The 19,379-nt window shown below is 41.1% G+C and overlaps 1 protein-coding gene across 1 annotated transcript in view; it reads left to right on the forward strand.

The window, feature by feature from the left end:
- Nucleotides 1-19,379, forward strand: part of LOC112461227 — a 33,609-nt gene that overhangs the window by 10,356 nt on the left and 3,874 nt on the right. Inside the window, exons 3-15 of the mRNA XM_025026393.1 lie at nucleotides 1,960-2,227; nucleotides 6,172-6,269; nucleotides 7,208-7,360; nucleotides 13,859-13,984; nucleotides 14,134-14,373; nucleotides 15,100-15,228; nucleotides 15,930-16,059; nucleotides 17,065-17,187; nucleotides 17,643-17,732; nucleotides 18,144-18,267; nucleotides 18,497-18,715; nucleotides 18,885-18,976; nucleotides 19,193-19,319. Of these exons, the coding sequence (XP_024882161.1) occupies nucleotides 1,960-2,227; nucleotides 6,172-6,269; nucleotides 7,208-7,360; nucleotides 13,859-13,984; nucleotides 14,134-14,373; nucleotides 15,100-15,228; nucleotides 15,930-16,059; nucleotides 17,065-17,187; nucleotides 17,643-17,732; nucleotides 18,144-18,267; nucleotides 18,497-18,715; nucleotides 18,885-18,976; nucleotides 19,193-19,319 (1,919 nt within the window). The remainder of the gene's footprint in view (nucleotides 1-1,959; nucleotides 2,228-6,171; nucleotides 6,270-7,207; nucleotides 7,361-13,858; nucleotides 13,985-14,133; nucleotides 14,374-15,099; nucleotides 15,229-15,929; nucleotides 16,060-17,064; nucleotides 17,188-17,642; nucleotides 17,733-18,143; nucleotides 18,268-18,496; nucleotides 18,716-18,884; nucleotides 18,977-19,192; nucleotides 19,320-19,379) is intronic.

Genomic DNA, 19,379 nt, shown 5'->3' on the forward strand with positions numbered 1-19,379 from the left:
GTAACTTTGTTCCGGAAAGGCGGACAATCTTAAACCGCCAAGAATCCGAATATTCAAAAGACGAAGAGTAAAATAATTCTTAAAGCATGTAAGGTATCTTCTATATTTTAAGAAGTATAAAATTCCAAAAATCTGAATATTCGAAGGGATGAAACAATCATTTTTTTATTTAAATGGAATGGACGCAGGAGTCATTAACCAAGCCATACAAATTAATGAAGGGACTATGAAGGGTTTATCGATTCTTTTCCGAGGCACATTAGGTCTCTTTTTTCCATTCCAATGCGATATTAATATCACGGCGTCTATTTCACCCTCGTTTTACGACGACAGCGATTTCCTCTCGTTGACGAGAAGAGAAGAATATCGGCGAGTTATTAATTTCTTCTTCTTCTTAATGTGTAGGCACGCGTACAAAATCAGACGCTATTCAGAGAGATAGTGCCGTTCCCGATAGCAGCAGCTTTTGACGTTGCCATCTTCGAGATTGACATCAAAGACTCGCAACGAAGTCAGAGACTCACTCGTTGCGATCGCTTAACCCTCCCTCCCTCTTCCTTCCTCTGTCTCTCATGAATTCTAGAGATAACGAGGCGAGGGATGAAACGGAACGCAAACCACGAATACAACTATACAAGTCCCTTTATTTTACCTCCGGGAACTTTCCTCGCTGTGAGAATTCTAATTCCCGCTGCGTTACGATTACGCGAGAGGACGAGGCATTTCGATTTAACTGTGGAATATCCGTGGCAGTGAAATTGATCTACTTCAACGCGCAGCTCTTAAACTTGCTCATCGAGAAGTTTCGAAAGATAATTGGGATCGAAATGAACTTTCATGTGAATAAAACGACGAAATCGTTTCGTTCGTTATTTTAAAACGAACTTTGTGAATTAATCAATTGAGGCGTTTATTAAAAAATCAGGCCACTGAAACGCGATCTGATTTTTTTATAAGCGACGAATTCTTAACTCTTGTGATTCTCAACAGAACGTGAACGTCGCCGGTCGACACAGATGTTAGATATTGCTGTTCTTGTTTTATTCCTCTTCAGAACTAGATAACGCAGAAAAATAGGGTGCAAGAACACAAAGAGAATAACGCTCTAGTTGTGAAAAAAAAGGAAAAAAAATAAAAAGGGGGAATTACGTGCACATTTACGTGGCGCTTTCTGTTATCGAGCTCGAATTGCATCCCCAAGTTCGCAATTGCGAAGCTTTGAACGGGAGAGACTCCCTTTTTTTTCCACGGCGTAGTCGACTGTGACGCATCTCTATTCTCGCGTCGCGTTTAATTACGGAGACCCGCCGCGCCGCGCCGGTCGGCTCGTTATCCACCAGCTTGTCATTATTATCGCGATCGCGAAAGTTCGGACGTGCGGGACGACGTATCGCCGACAAGTCGGAAATAAAAGCTCGCCTCTCATCGAACAATTCCAACGAGCAATTCCGCGACGCACAATCGAGCTGATAATGGATTTTTAATCGAATTCCTCGTGGCTTCTGAATTCCAATTACGCGACGATTACATTTGACGCATCTGAATTGTTAAATCGTTCTGTCTCTGGGCTTTCACAGACTGTTGAGTAATCCTTCGCCTATTGGCAGATTAGTACGGATCTTTCGTTTTAAAATCTTAAATCCTCGTATTTCAAAAGTTCTAAATCATCATTCCTGAAAATCATCGAATTTTAAGAATTTTCTAGGAATTTTCTGGATTTCCACTTCGAATCTCACTTGGTATGCATCCTCAAACGAACAACTAGATTCACCTCTTGTAACGAATCATAATTGTGCTTGTAATTACGATTAAATTTCGAAAATAAATTTTCGAAATCCTTTGCGTATGAGCATGACGCATGTTGACTGTATATATGTTTGTCTCTTAGGATAATTCTTTACAAATTCGAAAAAAATCGCTCGGCGACTAATAATTTAATTTCCACGGCGGTCCTTTCAGTATGTCGCCGCGCAACGGTTCCTGCGTGGCGGAAGTGAGTTCCGTGAGGAGCCTCTCGTCGGACGATGTTTCGGGAGCCAAGGCGAACCGGAAGAAGTCGTGTTGGGCTCGCGCAACCGATCCGGCTCACCGTCGCGGCCGACGGATCCAGTTGCTCCAGATGCTGGTGCTACCCTTTATACCGATCCTCGCCCTGATCGTGCAGACCGCCAATACTCTCCACGACATCCTGATCTACCGCCAGGAGGTGTCTGACATAGAGACGCAGGTGAGCGAGTCAAGTTGTCCTTGTTGCCCGAGTCAATAATTAATCAATTCTATGTTTTTATATTAAACTTCGCAGAAACGATCATACATTTCTTCTTTATCCTTCACTTGAAATTTTTTTACCTGGCTTTAAGAGTTTTAAGTATAGTTTACATTCATACGATGTGATCCTATAGTTTCTGAGGATAAAATATCGGGTGTAAAGTTTGTCCAAGAGTCTATATATTAAAAGCAATTTAGCCGACAGTTCCGCCGCGTCTCGCTTATATATATTCTATGTGAGTTTCGCGGAAACTCCAGTTTTACAAATTGCTAGTTCAGCGTTGTCTGAAGTAACGGACGAAAAGCTCCACGCGCACGCTTACGTTGCGCCCTGATAATTATGTAAAGAGCGCAATTAGGCTGGGTTGGTATAATTTACCGGTGATCGATCGACGGCGGCGGTTCGTTTGAGGGTAACGAGAAGATGAACAAATACACCGCACCTACGCGCTTTTACGTCTGCGAATAGCATCGCGACATAATGGAGGCGTTTCTACTTGAAGTGCGAGCCTCGCGATTATAATTCTCTCTTTATTTTAATTTAAAGAAGCAAAAAGAAAATACATGATTCTATAGAATCCAATATAAGAATGTGAAATTTAATTAACACAAGATGTTACAAGGGCAATAGGTCTCATTTTCAAATTCTTTTTGCAACACTAAGGGAAGACCTAAAAAAAAAAGAATTTTATTGTCACATTATAATTACAAGGACGCGGTAATAATGTAAAAGTAATTGCGGAAAAGAAATTTCAATAATATCTTTTACTAAAAACGCGATAAAGTCTAACTTAATTCATGACGACAGAATAAATAAGCGATTCCACTCGTTCGCTTTGTGAGATCGAAACGCGAGCTTTGATCGCGACATGCGATCGCAATTTCGCGATCAAGTGATAGAGTGTCGGTATGTGTTCATCGGTCTATCACAGAGACGCGGATAGCTACAGCGGCGAACGATTTCGCTCTTTCCTCTATGGGGATGAGGGAGCGTCCGCAGGGCCAGGGGCTGTTGTTAATGAAAACGTCGGGCGCTAGTTGGAAATCGCGTCCGATTCGATTTCCGATCCGAGCGGCGGTGTCCGGCATGGCGCAAGAAATTACGTTACAGCCATTCTCGCGCGACGAGCCGGCTATTTTTATTTTATTCTCTCACGCACGTTCGGATTATCGACTCGCATATACACGCCGCCGCGCCGCCATCATCGCCCTTTTGCTACTTCGAAGCGAGGAGCGCTTGCAAGGGATGATGAAATAAAATAAGAAGAGCGCGTGGAGACGGGGGGATAGTACCGTAACTGATGTTTAGCTTGCCATCGCAGGGAAAACACAGCTGAAAATAGCAAATTTTTAATTTATAAAATTTTTCTTTGATAAACATTAAAAAAGAATATTTCATTTGATCCATAAAAAAAATAGGACTGCGGTAGCCCAGGAGAATCTCCACCTTTTATTTTTGCGAATTACTTCAGTTTACCACTTAAATTATGGTCAGTTTTATTTAATTCAAGATATTAAATTCAAGTTTCTTGTTTAATTTATTCGATCTCTTTAAAGGGGTTAATTCTGCCTGTGAAGAACATTTTAATATTTATAATTAGGAAATTATACAATCGTAATGTATACATGTTAAGATACCAACCGCTTTCTTAAATTTATGTCAATTTTAAATTGCCATAATAAATTTAATTCGAGCAGAGTACATTAAGTAAAGAGTGAATTTTGATCGACCATAATCGCGGACCGTAGTTTTAATTGTAAATTATGCGTCGCTCTCCCTCGTCGTCGTGAAGAGAAAATTTCCACTGTTCTACCTAATCGCCCTGTCCACAAAGGTATTAGACACGACCCTCCTGGGAGCGAAGGGCGGATCAAATAGAAATTCATCGCGATGGGGTGTTGGCCGCGGGAACAACGGTCTTCGATCTCGAGTTACTTGTTTGACGAGCGTCGTAAGAATGGTTGCCATTGTCGGCGATGTCAGATATACGTATATTTACGATTGTACTCGCGCTTCTCTACGACCGACGAGCGTTTCGCACTCGTCGGCACACCCCCTACAATTCAACACGGCGCGAGAAGCTTGGAAATTTTTCTTTCAGCTCGGACCAGATTTAAGAAGATTCCTGAGCATCTTTTTTTAAGTATTTTTACTGTAACATTTGTTAATTTGTTAATGTAAAATTTTGTTGCAATGAATATTTAAATTAACATTCGTTGAGAATTTAAATTACGTAAATCATTTTACATACCTTTGTGATGGCAAATTAAATGAAAACAGAACGAATGAGTGAAATACAGAGGAAATGAAAATGTGAAACCGGAGGCTGAAATTTACGGAATAATCTGGAGCACCAGAAAATTATGAAAAGGGAAAAGAAACTTTGTTGAATTATATATTGTTTGTTGAGTTAAAAAAATTTATGATAAAAATTTAAAATAGATAAATTAGAATTCTATATATAAGAAGGGAATTAATCAAGGTAAGATTTTATCCAAAAAGAGTTCCACGTATCTAAAAATAAATAAAATCGATGATATCTTAAGGAAACAGAGATGACTGCAAAAATCTTTGTATATGCAATATTTATAAAATTAACGTAAGGATTCGTATATACAATATTAGAATTAACAAATTGTGAACTTTAAGTGTACGCGAGCAGCGATTATTAAAATCAGCGTATTACGAACTCCTACCTCTAGAGCACGTTCGTTCTGGCTTTACCCTGATCCTTACGGTAACTTTGCTGAGACTTCGTCAGAGTAGGACGATCTCTGACCCGGCTTGTGATGCTCTGGCTTAAAAGTTCGTGGCACGCTGACAGAGCCGCGGATTATTCCGCTGTATACGAGCGCTTTATTGGCAAAGAGCAAGTTCGGCGGAGAACTTTCTATTATAGTTTGTGAGTTTACGAAGGTGCTAAGTCTTTGACGAAAGATGCTCGCTTGATGAGTCTCTGGCAGGTTCTTGTTCGAAAAGGGGCGGGATAGATCGACGGAACGTCAATGGCGCTTTGGTGGGACACCTAATTGCGATTGCTGTGCAATTTGCAACCATGATAATAATTATCTCGGGTCGTAAAGCGATTTTACCACCAGCGTTAATGCAATATCCCTCGTTCTCGCGAGCCGGTAGATTGAAATGGAAACAAGGACGCGCTCTTAAACTGATGAGATTCCTTAATGACTGAGAATACGCAATCAAACGGGCGAAAACTTGTAAGGGATCCTCGCGACAGCAGAGATTTACGACACTGAAGTTCAGCCGTCTCTCCAGTCGAAAAATCTACTCGGAAATCCAAAGATTTGTAAAATCGAGAATTATCAAGGACCTTTGAAAGCGAAATTTGTACATCGACGAATCTCCATGAAATGAAATATTCATCTACGGCAAAAGATGCAAGAAATGAGACGGCATGTAGGACTATCTGTTTCAAATCGTGAATCCACGAGCAGTGGATAAGAAAAAGCTTCAGTGTGCCGTTAGAAGATATTTTCTCTGTTGAAGTGAGATGATCGCGAGCCCTAAGGGTGATAACGATATCTTCGAGACACTTGGGACTTGAAGTGGCCACTCGATATATGTTCCGCGAATACTCGGTCCTTTCGTGTCTTACAATTAGCCTTGTTATCTAACGGAAGTTCTGCGATAACCATTATCCCGACGAAGGCAACTTTGTTTCTTTCGTATAGGAAGTATCCGATGTATCAATAAATCAGGAATTACGAAATATATATATTCGAATTGATAGAACAGCGTTCCCTTAAAAGGAATCATCATAATCAAATCATCAAATCATTTTTCAAAATATTTCTTCGTAAAAGTTAAGGTTCCACGGTAATAGCCGTAATGGGTGCGTTGCTTATGGCGGTCGACATGTGCATGTTCGATGACAATTACAGGTGACGATAGCGACGGATCTGGGCAAAATGGTCACCAGAATGCAGCTGGAAAGATCCGAAGTGGCTTTTTTCATCTATACCAACGGCAACACATTAAGGTATGCGTTACTAGCTATTTTTCCAGTTTTCCTCGAGAGATAACTTGTATTTTTGTTGAAAACAAGATACGACAGCTCGTATTTTGTTTTCGAGTTTGTTGCTTGTCAACATCAACCGTGTTTGATTAGACAATAATACAATTTAATTCCTTCTTCAGTTTCATTTTCTTGCATTCCTGATATATCCCGCGTAAATCGCTCGATCAGAACATTTGAAAGTCCCGTCGGTCCCGACCACGTGATCGTGCCACAGCGACGAAATGTGAAATCTCTTCCTCGATCGAGCGCGAGGAAGTGCTTTCTCCATCGCATTTCGCGTGATAAGAACGAATGGCTTTCTCAAGTTCCGCAATCGGGACGAGACGCGCGGATGCGACACGTTTCTGCAAAACAAACGCCTCACAGAATACTGAAGTAGTCGTTCAGAAAGCTGTACGAATCGATTCAAAATAAAACTGCTCAGTACACTTTGTGCTTATGTTGGTTTTATTTTAAATATTCTCGTGACGTACACCCTGATCTCTTGACAGATTTTCTTCTGTAGAAACTGGGCTCTCGACACTTTTTAAGCAAAACTAACTAAATAAGAGACGATCGAAATTTGCAGACGTCTATGCTTCGAAACTCAAACGAAAGTGTCCAATTAACGACTTAATCTACAGATCAGTTCTGATATAAAAAATAAAGATGATTTCTTTGTGTAAAATAATTAATAGTTTTTAATTTATATTCAGATGCATTATACTTTTTAAATTCTTCCCGTGATTATTATCTAAATTATATGTGACAATATAACGTACATATACTTATTTCTCGGCCTTGTGTTATTTTTACGTGCTCGCAACGTACGAACCATTTTGCCTGATGCGCTTAGAGACTTCGTCCCAATGAACTACATCTTCCTCCCTAATTCACTTTACCCTATGCCCAACAATTAGGTCGAACCTGACGCAGAGATTCGCCATAACCGACCAGGATCTCCACAACATGAGCACGTGGCCGCTGGTGTCTGTGCCCAGGGACGAAAGCAAGAAGCAAACATACGACGTGGTGAGCAAGGAGGCCTTCCAGGCACGCCTGGAGGACTTCAGGTAAATCGAATCGATCTGTACGACGAAGGTCGTCTCCGAGCATCGCCCGTCACAAAGGCGGCCAACAACCGTGAAATCGCGCCCACAAAATTCTGACTCGTTAGGTTAGCTGACCGACTCGCTCGGCTGAGTTTCGGGCAGTTAAGCGAGACACGCGGAGGAGACGATAAAAATTAGAAGCTTAACGAACGACGAAGCCTGTAACGTTGAAATTGATAACTTCGGTTCGCGATTCTTACTTCGTCCAAACAATCGGCGCTCCTAGCGTTCTCATCGGGCTTGATTTAATTTTTAATTGAACGTTGCAAATCTAAAAATTCATCTAACGCGCGGTGCGTCGAAGAAACTTGCTAGACGTCGCAGCGTTACAGAAGCAAGTGCAAAAAAAGTCAAGGATAAAATTCCGCGTCGCGTATATCCATGCGCGGGCAATCTTTACCTAATTAACTTAAGAGGCTGCCCCGCGCGCGCGAATATACACCCCGCAATAATTATACCGCCCCGGCGTGGGAGACGGGCGGCGACGCGACGTTCTTCGCAGACGTAATTATTAGGACAAATTGCGGCTCTCCGGCGCAAGCGGGTGGTATCGCTTTGAGTGTCGGTAACCGACGGTTAATTCTCGTGTTGGCTTTTACCCCTTTTCCGCGCGCGGGATATGAGCCATCCGCTGGTATGGAAAGTTACGGCGGAAGCCCCGAGTCGTTCCCTCGAGCTCTCGTTCCGACACTTGTTGAATTTCCATTCAGAGTACGAGTGGGGAATTCTCCTCTCTTTCGCTGTCTCTCCCTTTCTCCCGCAGGCCCGTGTCCCTGTAAATACTCGCGCCAGACATCGAGTCGTCTAGCTCCCGCGAGCGGGAGCTCTCGATATCTGATCGAAAGTTCGAGAAACGCTATATGGTTGGCAAGAGCGAAAGTTTCAGGAAAAACAGATTTTCTTAATGTTTCACTCGCTTTTAATATTAACCTTTGTTGTGCACTCTGGGGTAGAAAATACACCAGCGTATTTTCAAACGCGTTTTTCTAATACGTATATACAATGCGAATCGGGACCTGTGCTGCCATTTACCTGTAGTCTAGGAATAACACTTCAAGATCCTATACATAGTTTTGCCCGCCCGGCTTTAGTCTGCTCTTGTCAGTGGTGAGAAGTTGAAAAACGCGTGATTTTATAGCAATATAAATATACTTTTTTCAACTCCGCTATAAACTAATATTTTTCCTTGAAAGTGTAGTATTTCAAGAAAGTAATCCCGCAAAAATTATTAAAAAATATTAAAAATTGAATTTTTTATACATTTTTAAGTGAAAAGTCCATTTTTCGGTTTCTTTAGTTAACATATCATTTATAATTCTTTTATGTTGCAAAATATTAATGAAACCTATTAGACCTTATTTTGGAAGCTTTGAACAATAGCCAGCAATTTTGTTTGAGTCAAAATAACAAATTGTACGTCTGTAATAAACGTTTAAAAGTGACTGTGGTATGAAATACCCCCTGTGCATAATACGTAATTTCGAAGAGGTGTGCACAATAAAGGTTAATTATCTACTACCTCAATCAGTTGTGCAATATATGTTCTAAGGGAAAAGACTACTTATTTCGCTGAAAAACATCTTTAGAATGAATGTGATTAAATCAAAGTATATGTAAAAAAAACATTGATTTGCAAGAAATTTTTTATTATTAGGAATTAATAAAATGTCGAGATAAAAAATCAAAATATGCAAACTTTTATGCGGACGCTACTAATAAGTAGTAAGTTTGAAAGGTCATCACGATGCTCTGAGTGCAGCCGCTCTAAAAAATTCTCCATTAATTTTTTGTTTTATTTTCTTTATTTTCTACATATATAATGTATAAACATAGGAAAGTACTGGAATTTCTGGGCGTAGATAGCGACACGATTCGATAATGGAAGGTGGCGCATCGGCAAGCGATATTTCATCGTTAATGCTGAACGCGCGTCGCATGCATAAGGAGAGACCACTCCGCAGCGACGAGGTGGTGCAAAGGGGGTTGCTATATCAAGTGGTACATCTCGAACGTAAGATAACGCGATACGACGAGACCGCTGCGGTCGTATTTTCTCATGGTGGAAATAGGACGGGGCGAAAAGGAAAACTGACCGTCTGCTCTTCGATGTATCGATAGAGGGAAAGAGAAACGAGCGAGATATAATATATATCTTATCGACCCCATAAGAGAAAACGGCGATGTATGAAAATATACGAAATTTTTTATCTTACTGCGTGGGGTGCTCCAACTGTTCTTCAGAGCCAATGATAATATCGCTTCAATATTTTATGCAAAAACGTACAATTCTTTTTCTCTTTATTTCTTGTTGAGGGAGAGGGAGGGAGTTGCGTTGACAGAAAAAAGAAAAGAAACGCGCTTTTAACAAGGCAAAGTTGCCAAAGCGGCAGATTGTGGCGAGAAAAAAATTTCATTATTTTTAATTAGGGGCTTTAATTAGAATGAAACGACGCCACATTTTCACCTGATAGCGCAACTAGCGATTTCTTCTCGAAAATATTGTGCGATTGCATCGACGAGCGAAATGTTGCAGCTTTCGGAGTTTGCGTTTTGCAAAAGGTTTCGCTTTGACGTTTGAAGAGGGGTATTTTGACGATGAAAAATTCTCGGAAAAATTCCTCAGGCTGCGTTTAATATTTCGATGGCATTTCGATGGCAAGTGACGATAAATGTGACGATAAAATGCTGGCAGATTTTTGAAGCCGTGTCCTGAAATCGATTCGAGTATAGTAAATCATTAAACGCGATTTAAATACATCTCGCTATTAACATAGAAAAACTTTAACATAAAAACTTCTTAATAGAAGATTGTTTAATCCGTAATCTTCCTCATTCGAATTTCAAAACGGCGTTACAGAAACCACTGACAAAAAACACAAAAACTTTGCGTTTTAAAAGTCTTATCGCTCTTCTGCCTTTTGCGTAAGTAAAGGAATTGACCAACGAAAGTTTCTCAATTAAATAATTTCTTGGTCCGTTGACTTCTCAATTTAGGATTAAAAAGTTCCGTCGCGCGTAGCTGACGCATTTATACGATCGCTTTAAACGGACGATAGCGCCCGTTTAAAGCGATTTAATTAACGTAATTTCGGCGACATTGAGCGACAGGGCAATTTAATCGGAAACGCCCTTGTACACATCTCTCGATTAATCCTTTTCTCCTGTCGTCTAATTATATATGTGTAACGGAGGGTCAAAAGGCGTGGCGGAGATGAGCGAGCGGCGTGCACACGCTTTTATAATAGTCACCCGGCGTGTCGCATTCGACTTGTCACATCGATCGACGATAAAAATATTTAACCCTCAATACCCTCATCCCCCCGTGCCTCCGCGGCTGAGCGGATCTCGCAGATCAAAAATACAAATGCCTCCGACAATCTTTTTAACTTGCAATGCTATAACATGAGCGAGGGTGCTCTCTCGAAATACTTGGACTTGGAATATTGCCGGATTTCGTGAGAAATGACAATTTGTGGTATCGCTAGTCGTTCAGACAAGAAAAAAAAAGAAACAAGACCAAGAAAAGAAAAATCCACGATTCTATCGCTGACTTTTATTAATTACGCAATAATTGCAGGTTTTCTTGGTCAGTTACGAAACGCATTACGCAAACGAAAGAAATAATGGTTTCTTTCTGTTCTTTTTTCTTTTTCTTTTCGTGGGATGGTTTGTTTCTCTATATACTTCGCTCCATTGAGTGAATTCCACTTTACATATATATGCGGGCACGCTGGAATCGGGCCGATTTCCATGTGTCGCACTCGTGGCAATATTTATAAAAGGCACGTTTTTCATTCCGGCGGAGCGAAAACGGCGAGCGCGAGCCGGGCGGCCTGGCAGGCACGTACGTCCGATAAATCGATGGGACGATAAAGTATCGATATGGAAAGGCTGGTTGCGCGCATCCGGTCGCTGACGGGCATGAAGACACAGAATATTTTGTATGAGGCCGCTCGCGCTCTCTGTCCCTCTGCCTATCCCTTTTCTATCGATATGACAATGCGCAAGCTGATTGTAACTTGTGTCTCGAAATTGTGCGGCGGAAACTTTAATTTCGGCCCGGTTTTATCCACGCGGCGTACTTATTTGCAAAATACCTCAACCGTACTTTCATATCTTTTACGTCGATTGAAAATATTGAATACGCCGTTATCGAGTATTCGCTACTACCAGCGAAAATGCGAAAGGTCACAATGCGGAGACGAAAACATTTTTCGAAGTAATTAGAGCGTTCTGAGGCCGGTTTCGATAACCAGAGTTAGCGTTTACATTTCCTTTCAAAAGGATAATCTAGGGAAAGCAGGCGTAAAACTACAAAACAGACTGGTCTACTATTCGCAGCTAAAGGCACAAAAAAATTGTGAAAAAAATAGAGATCGGCTGGTTTAAAAACTGTTGACACTATCATTATTAAAAGGCAAATTCTCTTGCTAAGAACAGTTTCGTGGCCTTTGAGTCCTTAAGTAGAAACAGTCCGTCAGGTGCGTCTGCTTCGTAAGAGAAATTTTCGCGCCGACATCGAGAGATGTATCTCCGCCGACCGAATGGGGAGGAACAGAAACAGAAATATAAGGCGGAAGGACCCGCGGCGGTTATCATACGACCACGCACGCGGAAGACACGTGGCGCATCTATGTCATCCCTCGATACAGCCGATAGATAACAAGACACTAACGATCCTCTGACTTCCTCGAGCCTGCGGGAAAAGGGCGGGAATCTTGCGAATTGATCGATGCGGAAAGCCGTAGCAGATTCCTACGGACTTCCTTCTTATCATGCTCCTTATGGAATTTTTATTTGACGACAGTTATTAAGAGAGACCTTCGTCTGAAATTCCGAGATACGCTGTGTTCAATAACGGGAGTATTCTGTGTTTCACTTTCTCTTGAATATTTAATTCTGATATAAAGATACATATATTTATCGATTTCCTTATCCGTTATAATTCTATATATTTACGTCTTCGTCGTTATTAGTTAAAGTGTGTTACTTTACGTAATCCTTTATTCTTAAGAAATTTTTAATTACAGAATAAAGCCTTTTTTCCTTCCTTGTATTTCGTATACTCCATATTTCTCTCCTCATTTGCTGTCCGGCCAGTATCACCGATGACACCGATACATCAAAAAGTTGTCTACGTTTCCTTCTGTTACTGTCATTCGTGATTTACATCTCTTTGCTCGGGCTCTTAGGAGATATTATTTCGAAGTTCGCAATAAAGGTTTTTTTATCCCGCCGTATCTTTCTTCCTCCCTTCGTCCAATATCCGCTTACTTCTTCGGTTCCTTCCCGGTTCCCTCCCTCTCAACGCGTTCGTTTACAATTGAATATACCGGTAATTGAATTTGTTTACCGTCTACTCGCCGCGTTATTACTCGCGTTCGCTTCTGCCGTGTCACGATATACGCTCGCGCTGCAATTATTCTTACGCATCTTCCTTCTTTGCGCACGAGAGTAGTCAATCTCAGAAGAACGCAATAAAGCTGTCTATCTGTCCTTACAATAAAGTTGTCTACCTTTCTCTTCGTATCATTGCTTCTTTTTCGTTCTCCACGTTTATTCTCTCCCTCTCTTTCTCTCTGTCTCTCTGTCTCTTTCGCTCTTTCTCTCTTGCGTTCTCTTTATGAGCAATGGAAGAGGTTGTCACACATGAGCGCGCGAGCGCCCATTTGGAGCAATAGACAGTATTTTTAGACTCTTGTCTTTCTCTCTCTCCTCTTCTGGCTCTGACTTTCTCTCTTTTTATATATATCTTCTTCTCCGCCCCTCTCTCTCTCTCTCTCTCTCTCTTTTTCATGCATACACTTTGTCTATCTTTCTCTTTTCCTTCCCTTCGTCGTCTGTCCACGTCTGGTTAAAATCTCGTCGACGTTCGACGTTGCGCGCCGATCAAACCCCTCGTAACAAATGCGAAGGTCTACGTCGCTGATGTCATTATCGACCGACATTCCGCCACGTGCAAATCGCGGCTCGCACCTGTCCGAAGAATCGCGCGTGTTCTTTTTTTAGACCATCGCTTCTCGGACGGGGGCGAGATCGTCTCCAGACGAAGGTAACGAGGGAGAAGAGGCGTCGTCGGGATAAATATTGAAGTCGAGATATAAGTAAAGGTTGCCCGCGTCGTTCGTTAAAACATATGGCTCCGTGTACCAGGATCTATAGGAGGGAAATTTCGCGGGGGAAGGACGAATGTCGACCTACAAATAATCTCGAGCGTGTGCGAACTACGTAAGATCACTGGATCAGATTATTCCACGCGCGATGCGTGACGCAATTATATTTAACATTTCACATTACGACTGTTACTTACTTGTCTCGACAAGATTGTGATTCGGAGATTACCTTCCCGACATATATATCGATCGCGTTTTATGTAGTATTATGTACGTTTAAGACTGCATCGCTGCATCCAACAATCATCGCGGTTGAGCGCAAAGTTCGTTTGTTCATTTCCCGCAGGCAGAAAATAAGTTCGGAGGAGAGCAGCATTTCCGAGGTGATGGCGTGGTACACGAGCGTGAACGCCGCTATGCTGGACCACCTGACTAATCAGATCAAGGAGACGGACAACAGCGGAGTGTGGAGGTAACGCGCATTATCGACATCGACGTCCCCTTAAAGATCGGGGCGGAGGGAGACGGCGGAGACAATAATCTGGAGGCCGGATCTCGCGCGGGGGAAGAGAGGCGCGAGAATCCGCGCGATCCGAGATACACGGGACTCTTCCGTTTCAGGTATCTGATAGCCTTCAAGAATCTCCTGCGGAGCATCGAAAGCCTCGGTATCGCCTCCGTGGAGGGGATTAATTACTTCGGCCGCGGTCTCCTTTTTGGCGACAACTACGTCAATTATGTTCGCCACGAGGCGTTGGGCCGCGACCTTCTGAACGCCGCCCTAACGTACGTGCCTTCCCTGAAGAAGTTTTACGATGAACTTACGCGCACCATGCCCGAGTACGACAAGATCAAGGCAAGGTAAAACGTTTCTCGCGCTCCCCTTTCGCGTCTCGTGATCGCGCGGCAAAGTCTTGTTGGAAGGAAGTTACTTGTCTTGCGTATAAATCTTCTGCAATATATGTACATATTTAGACGGAGGGAAAAATTTTCCCGATTCTCTTTCCTGATGTGACATTCTTCAATAAAACGAGAAAATAGAATTGGTTTATTCTCAATGATATTTTTTCGATGCACAACACTGTTATTATTATTGGATGCAATTTAAAACTTAAGTCAAATAACATTTTGTTATTTTTAACTACCATGTGTGTGTGTCAAAATTTATTATTTAAACACAAAACAGTATTATAAGTTTAACTCCATTAGTTAAATTGACATTGTTTTAATTAAATTAACGACATATTGAGTAAGAGCAATAGCGACTTATAGAAATGATTTAAATTGACTCAAATTGAGTATAATTTGACGCTACACGAATTTAACGGTAAATTATCGAAAAAAAGCTATACTTTGATTACAATTTTGAAAAATTACACATACTTTTTACGTGAGGATACTTATAAATTAATCTCCCTTGTATTCTCGTGAAAAGCTGTAGATTCTCGGACAATTTGATCATTTAGACGAAGTGTTTCGTGAAGGCGCCTTTATGAGCGTCGACGGCGTAACGTAACAGGCCGATGATAGATTACGGCAATAAGATAGCGGGCAGACAAGACGAAACGTTTTGCATTCCTTCTTTAGACGGGACGAGATCCTGCGGAATCAGAGGAGGGAATCGAGCGTGGAAGACGCAATCGCTTACTTCGACTCGATGGCCACTTACATCGACGAGCTGCGTAAGCTGCAGCGGGAATTGCGTCACATGATAAGGTAACGAATCTTTATAATGGAATTGTTTCTTCAATTTATCTCGGCGAGACTCATAAAACGACGGGAAGCTCATCCAAACCTATCTATCCACGTGAGACGAGTAAACACGATATTCGATAATTGACACCACAATTGGGAAAGTATCGATTTCTTGCTCCGCGAGGCGAGACGATTTGCAAGAGAAAGTTCTCTTTAGAAAATATTCAACGCGCGATTAAATGTACTTTATTTCGAAACGGAGGATGTACGGTCTCAGTCATGTATGAATAAACAAATTTATGTAATTGGGCCTTAATAAATTGCAATATTGCAATCGACATTCCTAACAACAAAAGCAAAAATTTTTTTCAATTTCATGTTTTTGTCTCACTGAAATTTAGTAATTCCGATGAATCTCGTACTTCAATAAAATTTTGCAATTTCGTTAAATCTCTAAATTTGGATTTTAATAAATTGCAGTCAAATCAGTCAACGTTTCTAACAATAAAGCAGAATTTTTCGACATTTTGTTCTCTCTCAATAAAATTTAGTAAATTTGCTTAATCTCTTGATGCCGAATAGATTGTACTCCGTTTTGTAATTTATATAGACGATAATAAGTTACAGTATTTATTGTCAATAATGTTTCATAATTTTGAATAATGATTTTTAAATTACATTATCTATAAAGTATGTTGATCATATGATACAACTTTCACCAGGGATTACGTCAATTCGACGTTACAAGACGCGAGCAACAAGGAAGTCGCGGGGATCGCTATCGTCGTTCTGGTCCTGGTGGTATCCCCCATCATTATCATATTGATGCGCAACGCCGTCGCCACCATTCAGGTTTGCCCTCAGCGATTTAAAACCGTCGATTTGATTTCCTTTCATGGTTACATCCGACTCTCTTTTATACGTGACACTCGCAGTAATTTATATACAGAATGTGTGTATCGCGGACTTCAAATTTTTATCGCGGACTTTTTGGCAAAAATTCAGCACCTGATTTTTCTTTGATTAGACTATAGCTATCTCAGGAGTATATGTTTTACTAAAATATCTGAGCGATAATTTCTGAGTTACAAGTAATCGAAGCTGAAGAACGAATAAAGCTGCCTACAAGAATATTTTTTTCAATTTACGGAAAAATAAATAACATTTTCGACGGATAAATTCAATGGTTCTTTTTATTGTTCGCCTAAATTAAGTCCAACTCGTGACAATACGATTGTTTCCTACCGTCATTTATCAAAGTTAACTTTGCACATTTTATCGGATGTAGAATTGATGTGAACGGCCATGGGAAAATTTCCCGACCGTACGTTAATTACTTCACATCGAATCCTATAACTCGATTCCGAGTTCTCGAAACCACGAGGTCGTCGACGAATAAACGTCGCGTCGCGTGACTGACGTCTCAATGGAAAAACGGTTGTTGAAGTCTAGGTCGCGATGAGAGAAGTTTCAGCGTCTAAACAAAAACGTTTTTATCGCTTATCGCTTAAAGCGATAAAAACGTTCTATTTACAAAGAAAATTATTAAGCGATATTAATCCGTCAGTCACCATTTGTTATCAATTATTTGCAAAAAAAAACAAACATTTTTTATAAGTATTAAATCTCTTTCTGCAATGCTAGAGTAATCCACTCTTTCTATTTTAAATTTATACGCAATAAGCTGCTTCGCCTTTGAAGTTCTAATTTTAATATTTTAATAATTTATATTTTTTACATTGAAAAAATCTTTTTCCCTAGACACAAGAGAGAATATTCTCGTTTTTAATATCGAATAATATGATCTAACTGCTATAAATCTTTGTCTTTATAATACGTTCAACTTGCTAATTACAGATGTATGCCGCGAATTTGGCTCAGAAGGCCCGCGAACTCAAACGCGAGAAGAGAAAGAGCGACACGCTGCTCTTCCAAATGCTTCCACCTAGCGTTGCCCAACAACTCAAGCAGACTCAACAGGTCAATCTTAGTTGTCTCGAGTAGTTATTTTTCAAGTACCTCGAATAAATAATTTACAAAAATTTAAGAATCTATAAAATGTGTTTTTTTTCCGCCGTACCCGAATGTGACTGCGCGATACTCGATGTTCGAACGATTATTAGAAATCTTACATCCTTAAGTTTCAATCTGCATTTTAATTTATAAATCTCAATTGTAATTTCTAAAATCACAGCAGATCTAGACTTTTTTTCATAAATGCTTTATCTTTCTAGAGTTTTTAAATCAGAAATTCTTTGATCCTTAAATTTCGCAGTGTCATTAAGTGCTCTTTCAATTTCAACTTTTCTCTTGGTCCGCGCTCTTTCTATAAAATGATCGATCGTGAAGAATAACGAGAAAACAAATTTTTTCATTACCTACAACCTATTCACCTTCTGCGATCGGTGGATTCATAAATTTTTTTCGTTCATCAGGTACCAGCGGAGTATTACGAGGCGGTGACCGTCTACTTCAGCGACATAGTCGGCTTCACGGAGATTGCCGCGGAGAACACGCCCCTCGAGGTGCGTCCTTGCCCGTTCTGTTCTGATGGAAAATGATCGATCGATTCGAGTTTCCAAATTACGGGAAAGTTCCATCGAGCGATGCTCTTGGTTGTTGCCGCGGTGATGAAATTGCGCACATACCATGCGAATTCTCGTAGGACATACGCAAGGACCATTCGAATCGGATGCGTAGCAATTGATCATGCATCTTCCTACGTATCATTCCCATTTTGTCGTTTTCATTATTTATCGTTATACTTTCATCGTTTATCCGATTGCTCGTATTATTTATTTAATTCTATCTGCGATTGTACCCAGCCAGATTTAATTTCCCATTTTACGCGCGGAATACGATGGAACGTAATGAATGATTCACGTTCAGGATATTGGCGCAACACAGTGACAAAAGTCATCCGGCGTTTTTTCCAGGTGGTGACATTCCTTAACTCGATCTACAAGCTATTCGATGCGCGTATCGAGTGCTATGATGTCTACAAGGTAGAGACTATCGGGGACTCCTACATGGTCGCTTCTGGTCTGCCCGTGAGAAATGGTAAAAGTACGAAATTCTCCCCCAGCTCCACATGTTGTCTTGAAGCATGCTCGATGTCGTAATAGTGCGGCACTTCCCTTTTTCTTCGTGCACATAAATTCCTTAGTTCCTAAACGAATAAACACATAAACGTTTTCCTCTTGCATTCTTACACTTCAGTGTTTGCTGTTCTTTTGGAGATTTCTTTCTTCGTTTAATACATCTCTTCGCGATTTCGCGTTCCTCTCAGGTGACAAGCACGTGTCCGAGATCGCCACGATGGCGTTGGATCTGCTGGCGGCTTCGTCCGTGTTTCAGGTGCCCAAACGTCCAGGTGAACGACTGCAAATACGAAGCGGGGCTCACACCGGGCCCGTCGTGGCCGGTATCGTCGGCAGCAAGATGCCTCGTTACTGTCTCTTCGGCGATACAGTGAACACCGCGAGTCGCATGGAATCGACCGGCGAAGGTATAAATAGCCAAGATTTTAAGATTAAGCTGTTAATGAAAATATTTTTCACATCTTTTATTTTCTTCAAATCGATCTCGGTGTATTCCATGTATTCTACTTATATATCTATACTATATACCATTATGTTTCAATATACTGATTAATTCTCTATGCTATTTTACCCAAGCTTTGCGAATTCACATCAGCTTAGAGATGAAGAAAGCACTCGACGCGGTGGGCGGTTTTAAAATTGAACACCGTGGCCTTGTCGACGTGAAGGTATTTTAATTGTTCATATAAATCAATTATTACAATATTGATTTTTCTTCAATTCCCACCGACATGACTCTTTTCCGATTTTATTATACACATATATACATCGTCCTAAGAACGTTGAGATAAATTTTAAATTAATGGATAATTAATTTTTTTATCTATAAATTTTGGGTCTTGTTCTTCCGGCGCGAGTTTCATTTCTGGCTGCGCTTTCTCCAGGGCAAGGGCCTCATGGACACGTACTGGTTAGAATGCAAAGACGGCGGTATCGCGCGCGCTGCCGAGCTTGATCTGCCATCGTTCTTCGAGGACGTGCGACCGGTCTTCATGCGACGCCTACGTGAGGAAGGCACCCTCTGATGCGAGCCGTATTCTCGCCGGGACCTCTGGTACCTGAACCGACGCC

The sequence above is a fragment of the Temnothorax curvispinosus genome, unplaced genomic scaffold (assembly GCF_003070985.1).
Source record: "Temnothorax curvispinosus isolate PA1 unplaced genomic scaffold, ASM307098v1 QBEX01011168.1, whole genome shotgun sequence".
In the NCBI taxonomy this organism is placed as follows: Eukaryota; Metazoa; Arthropoda; class Insecta; order Hymenoptera; family Formicidae; genus Temnothorax; species Temnothorax curvispinosus.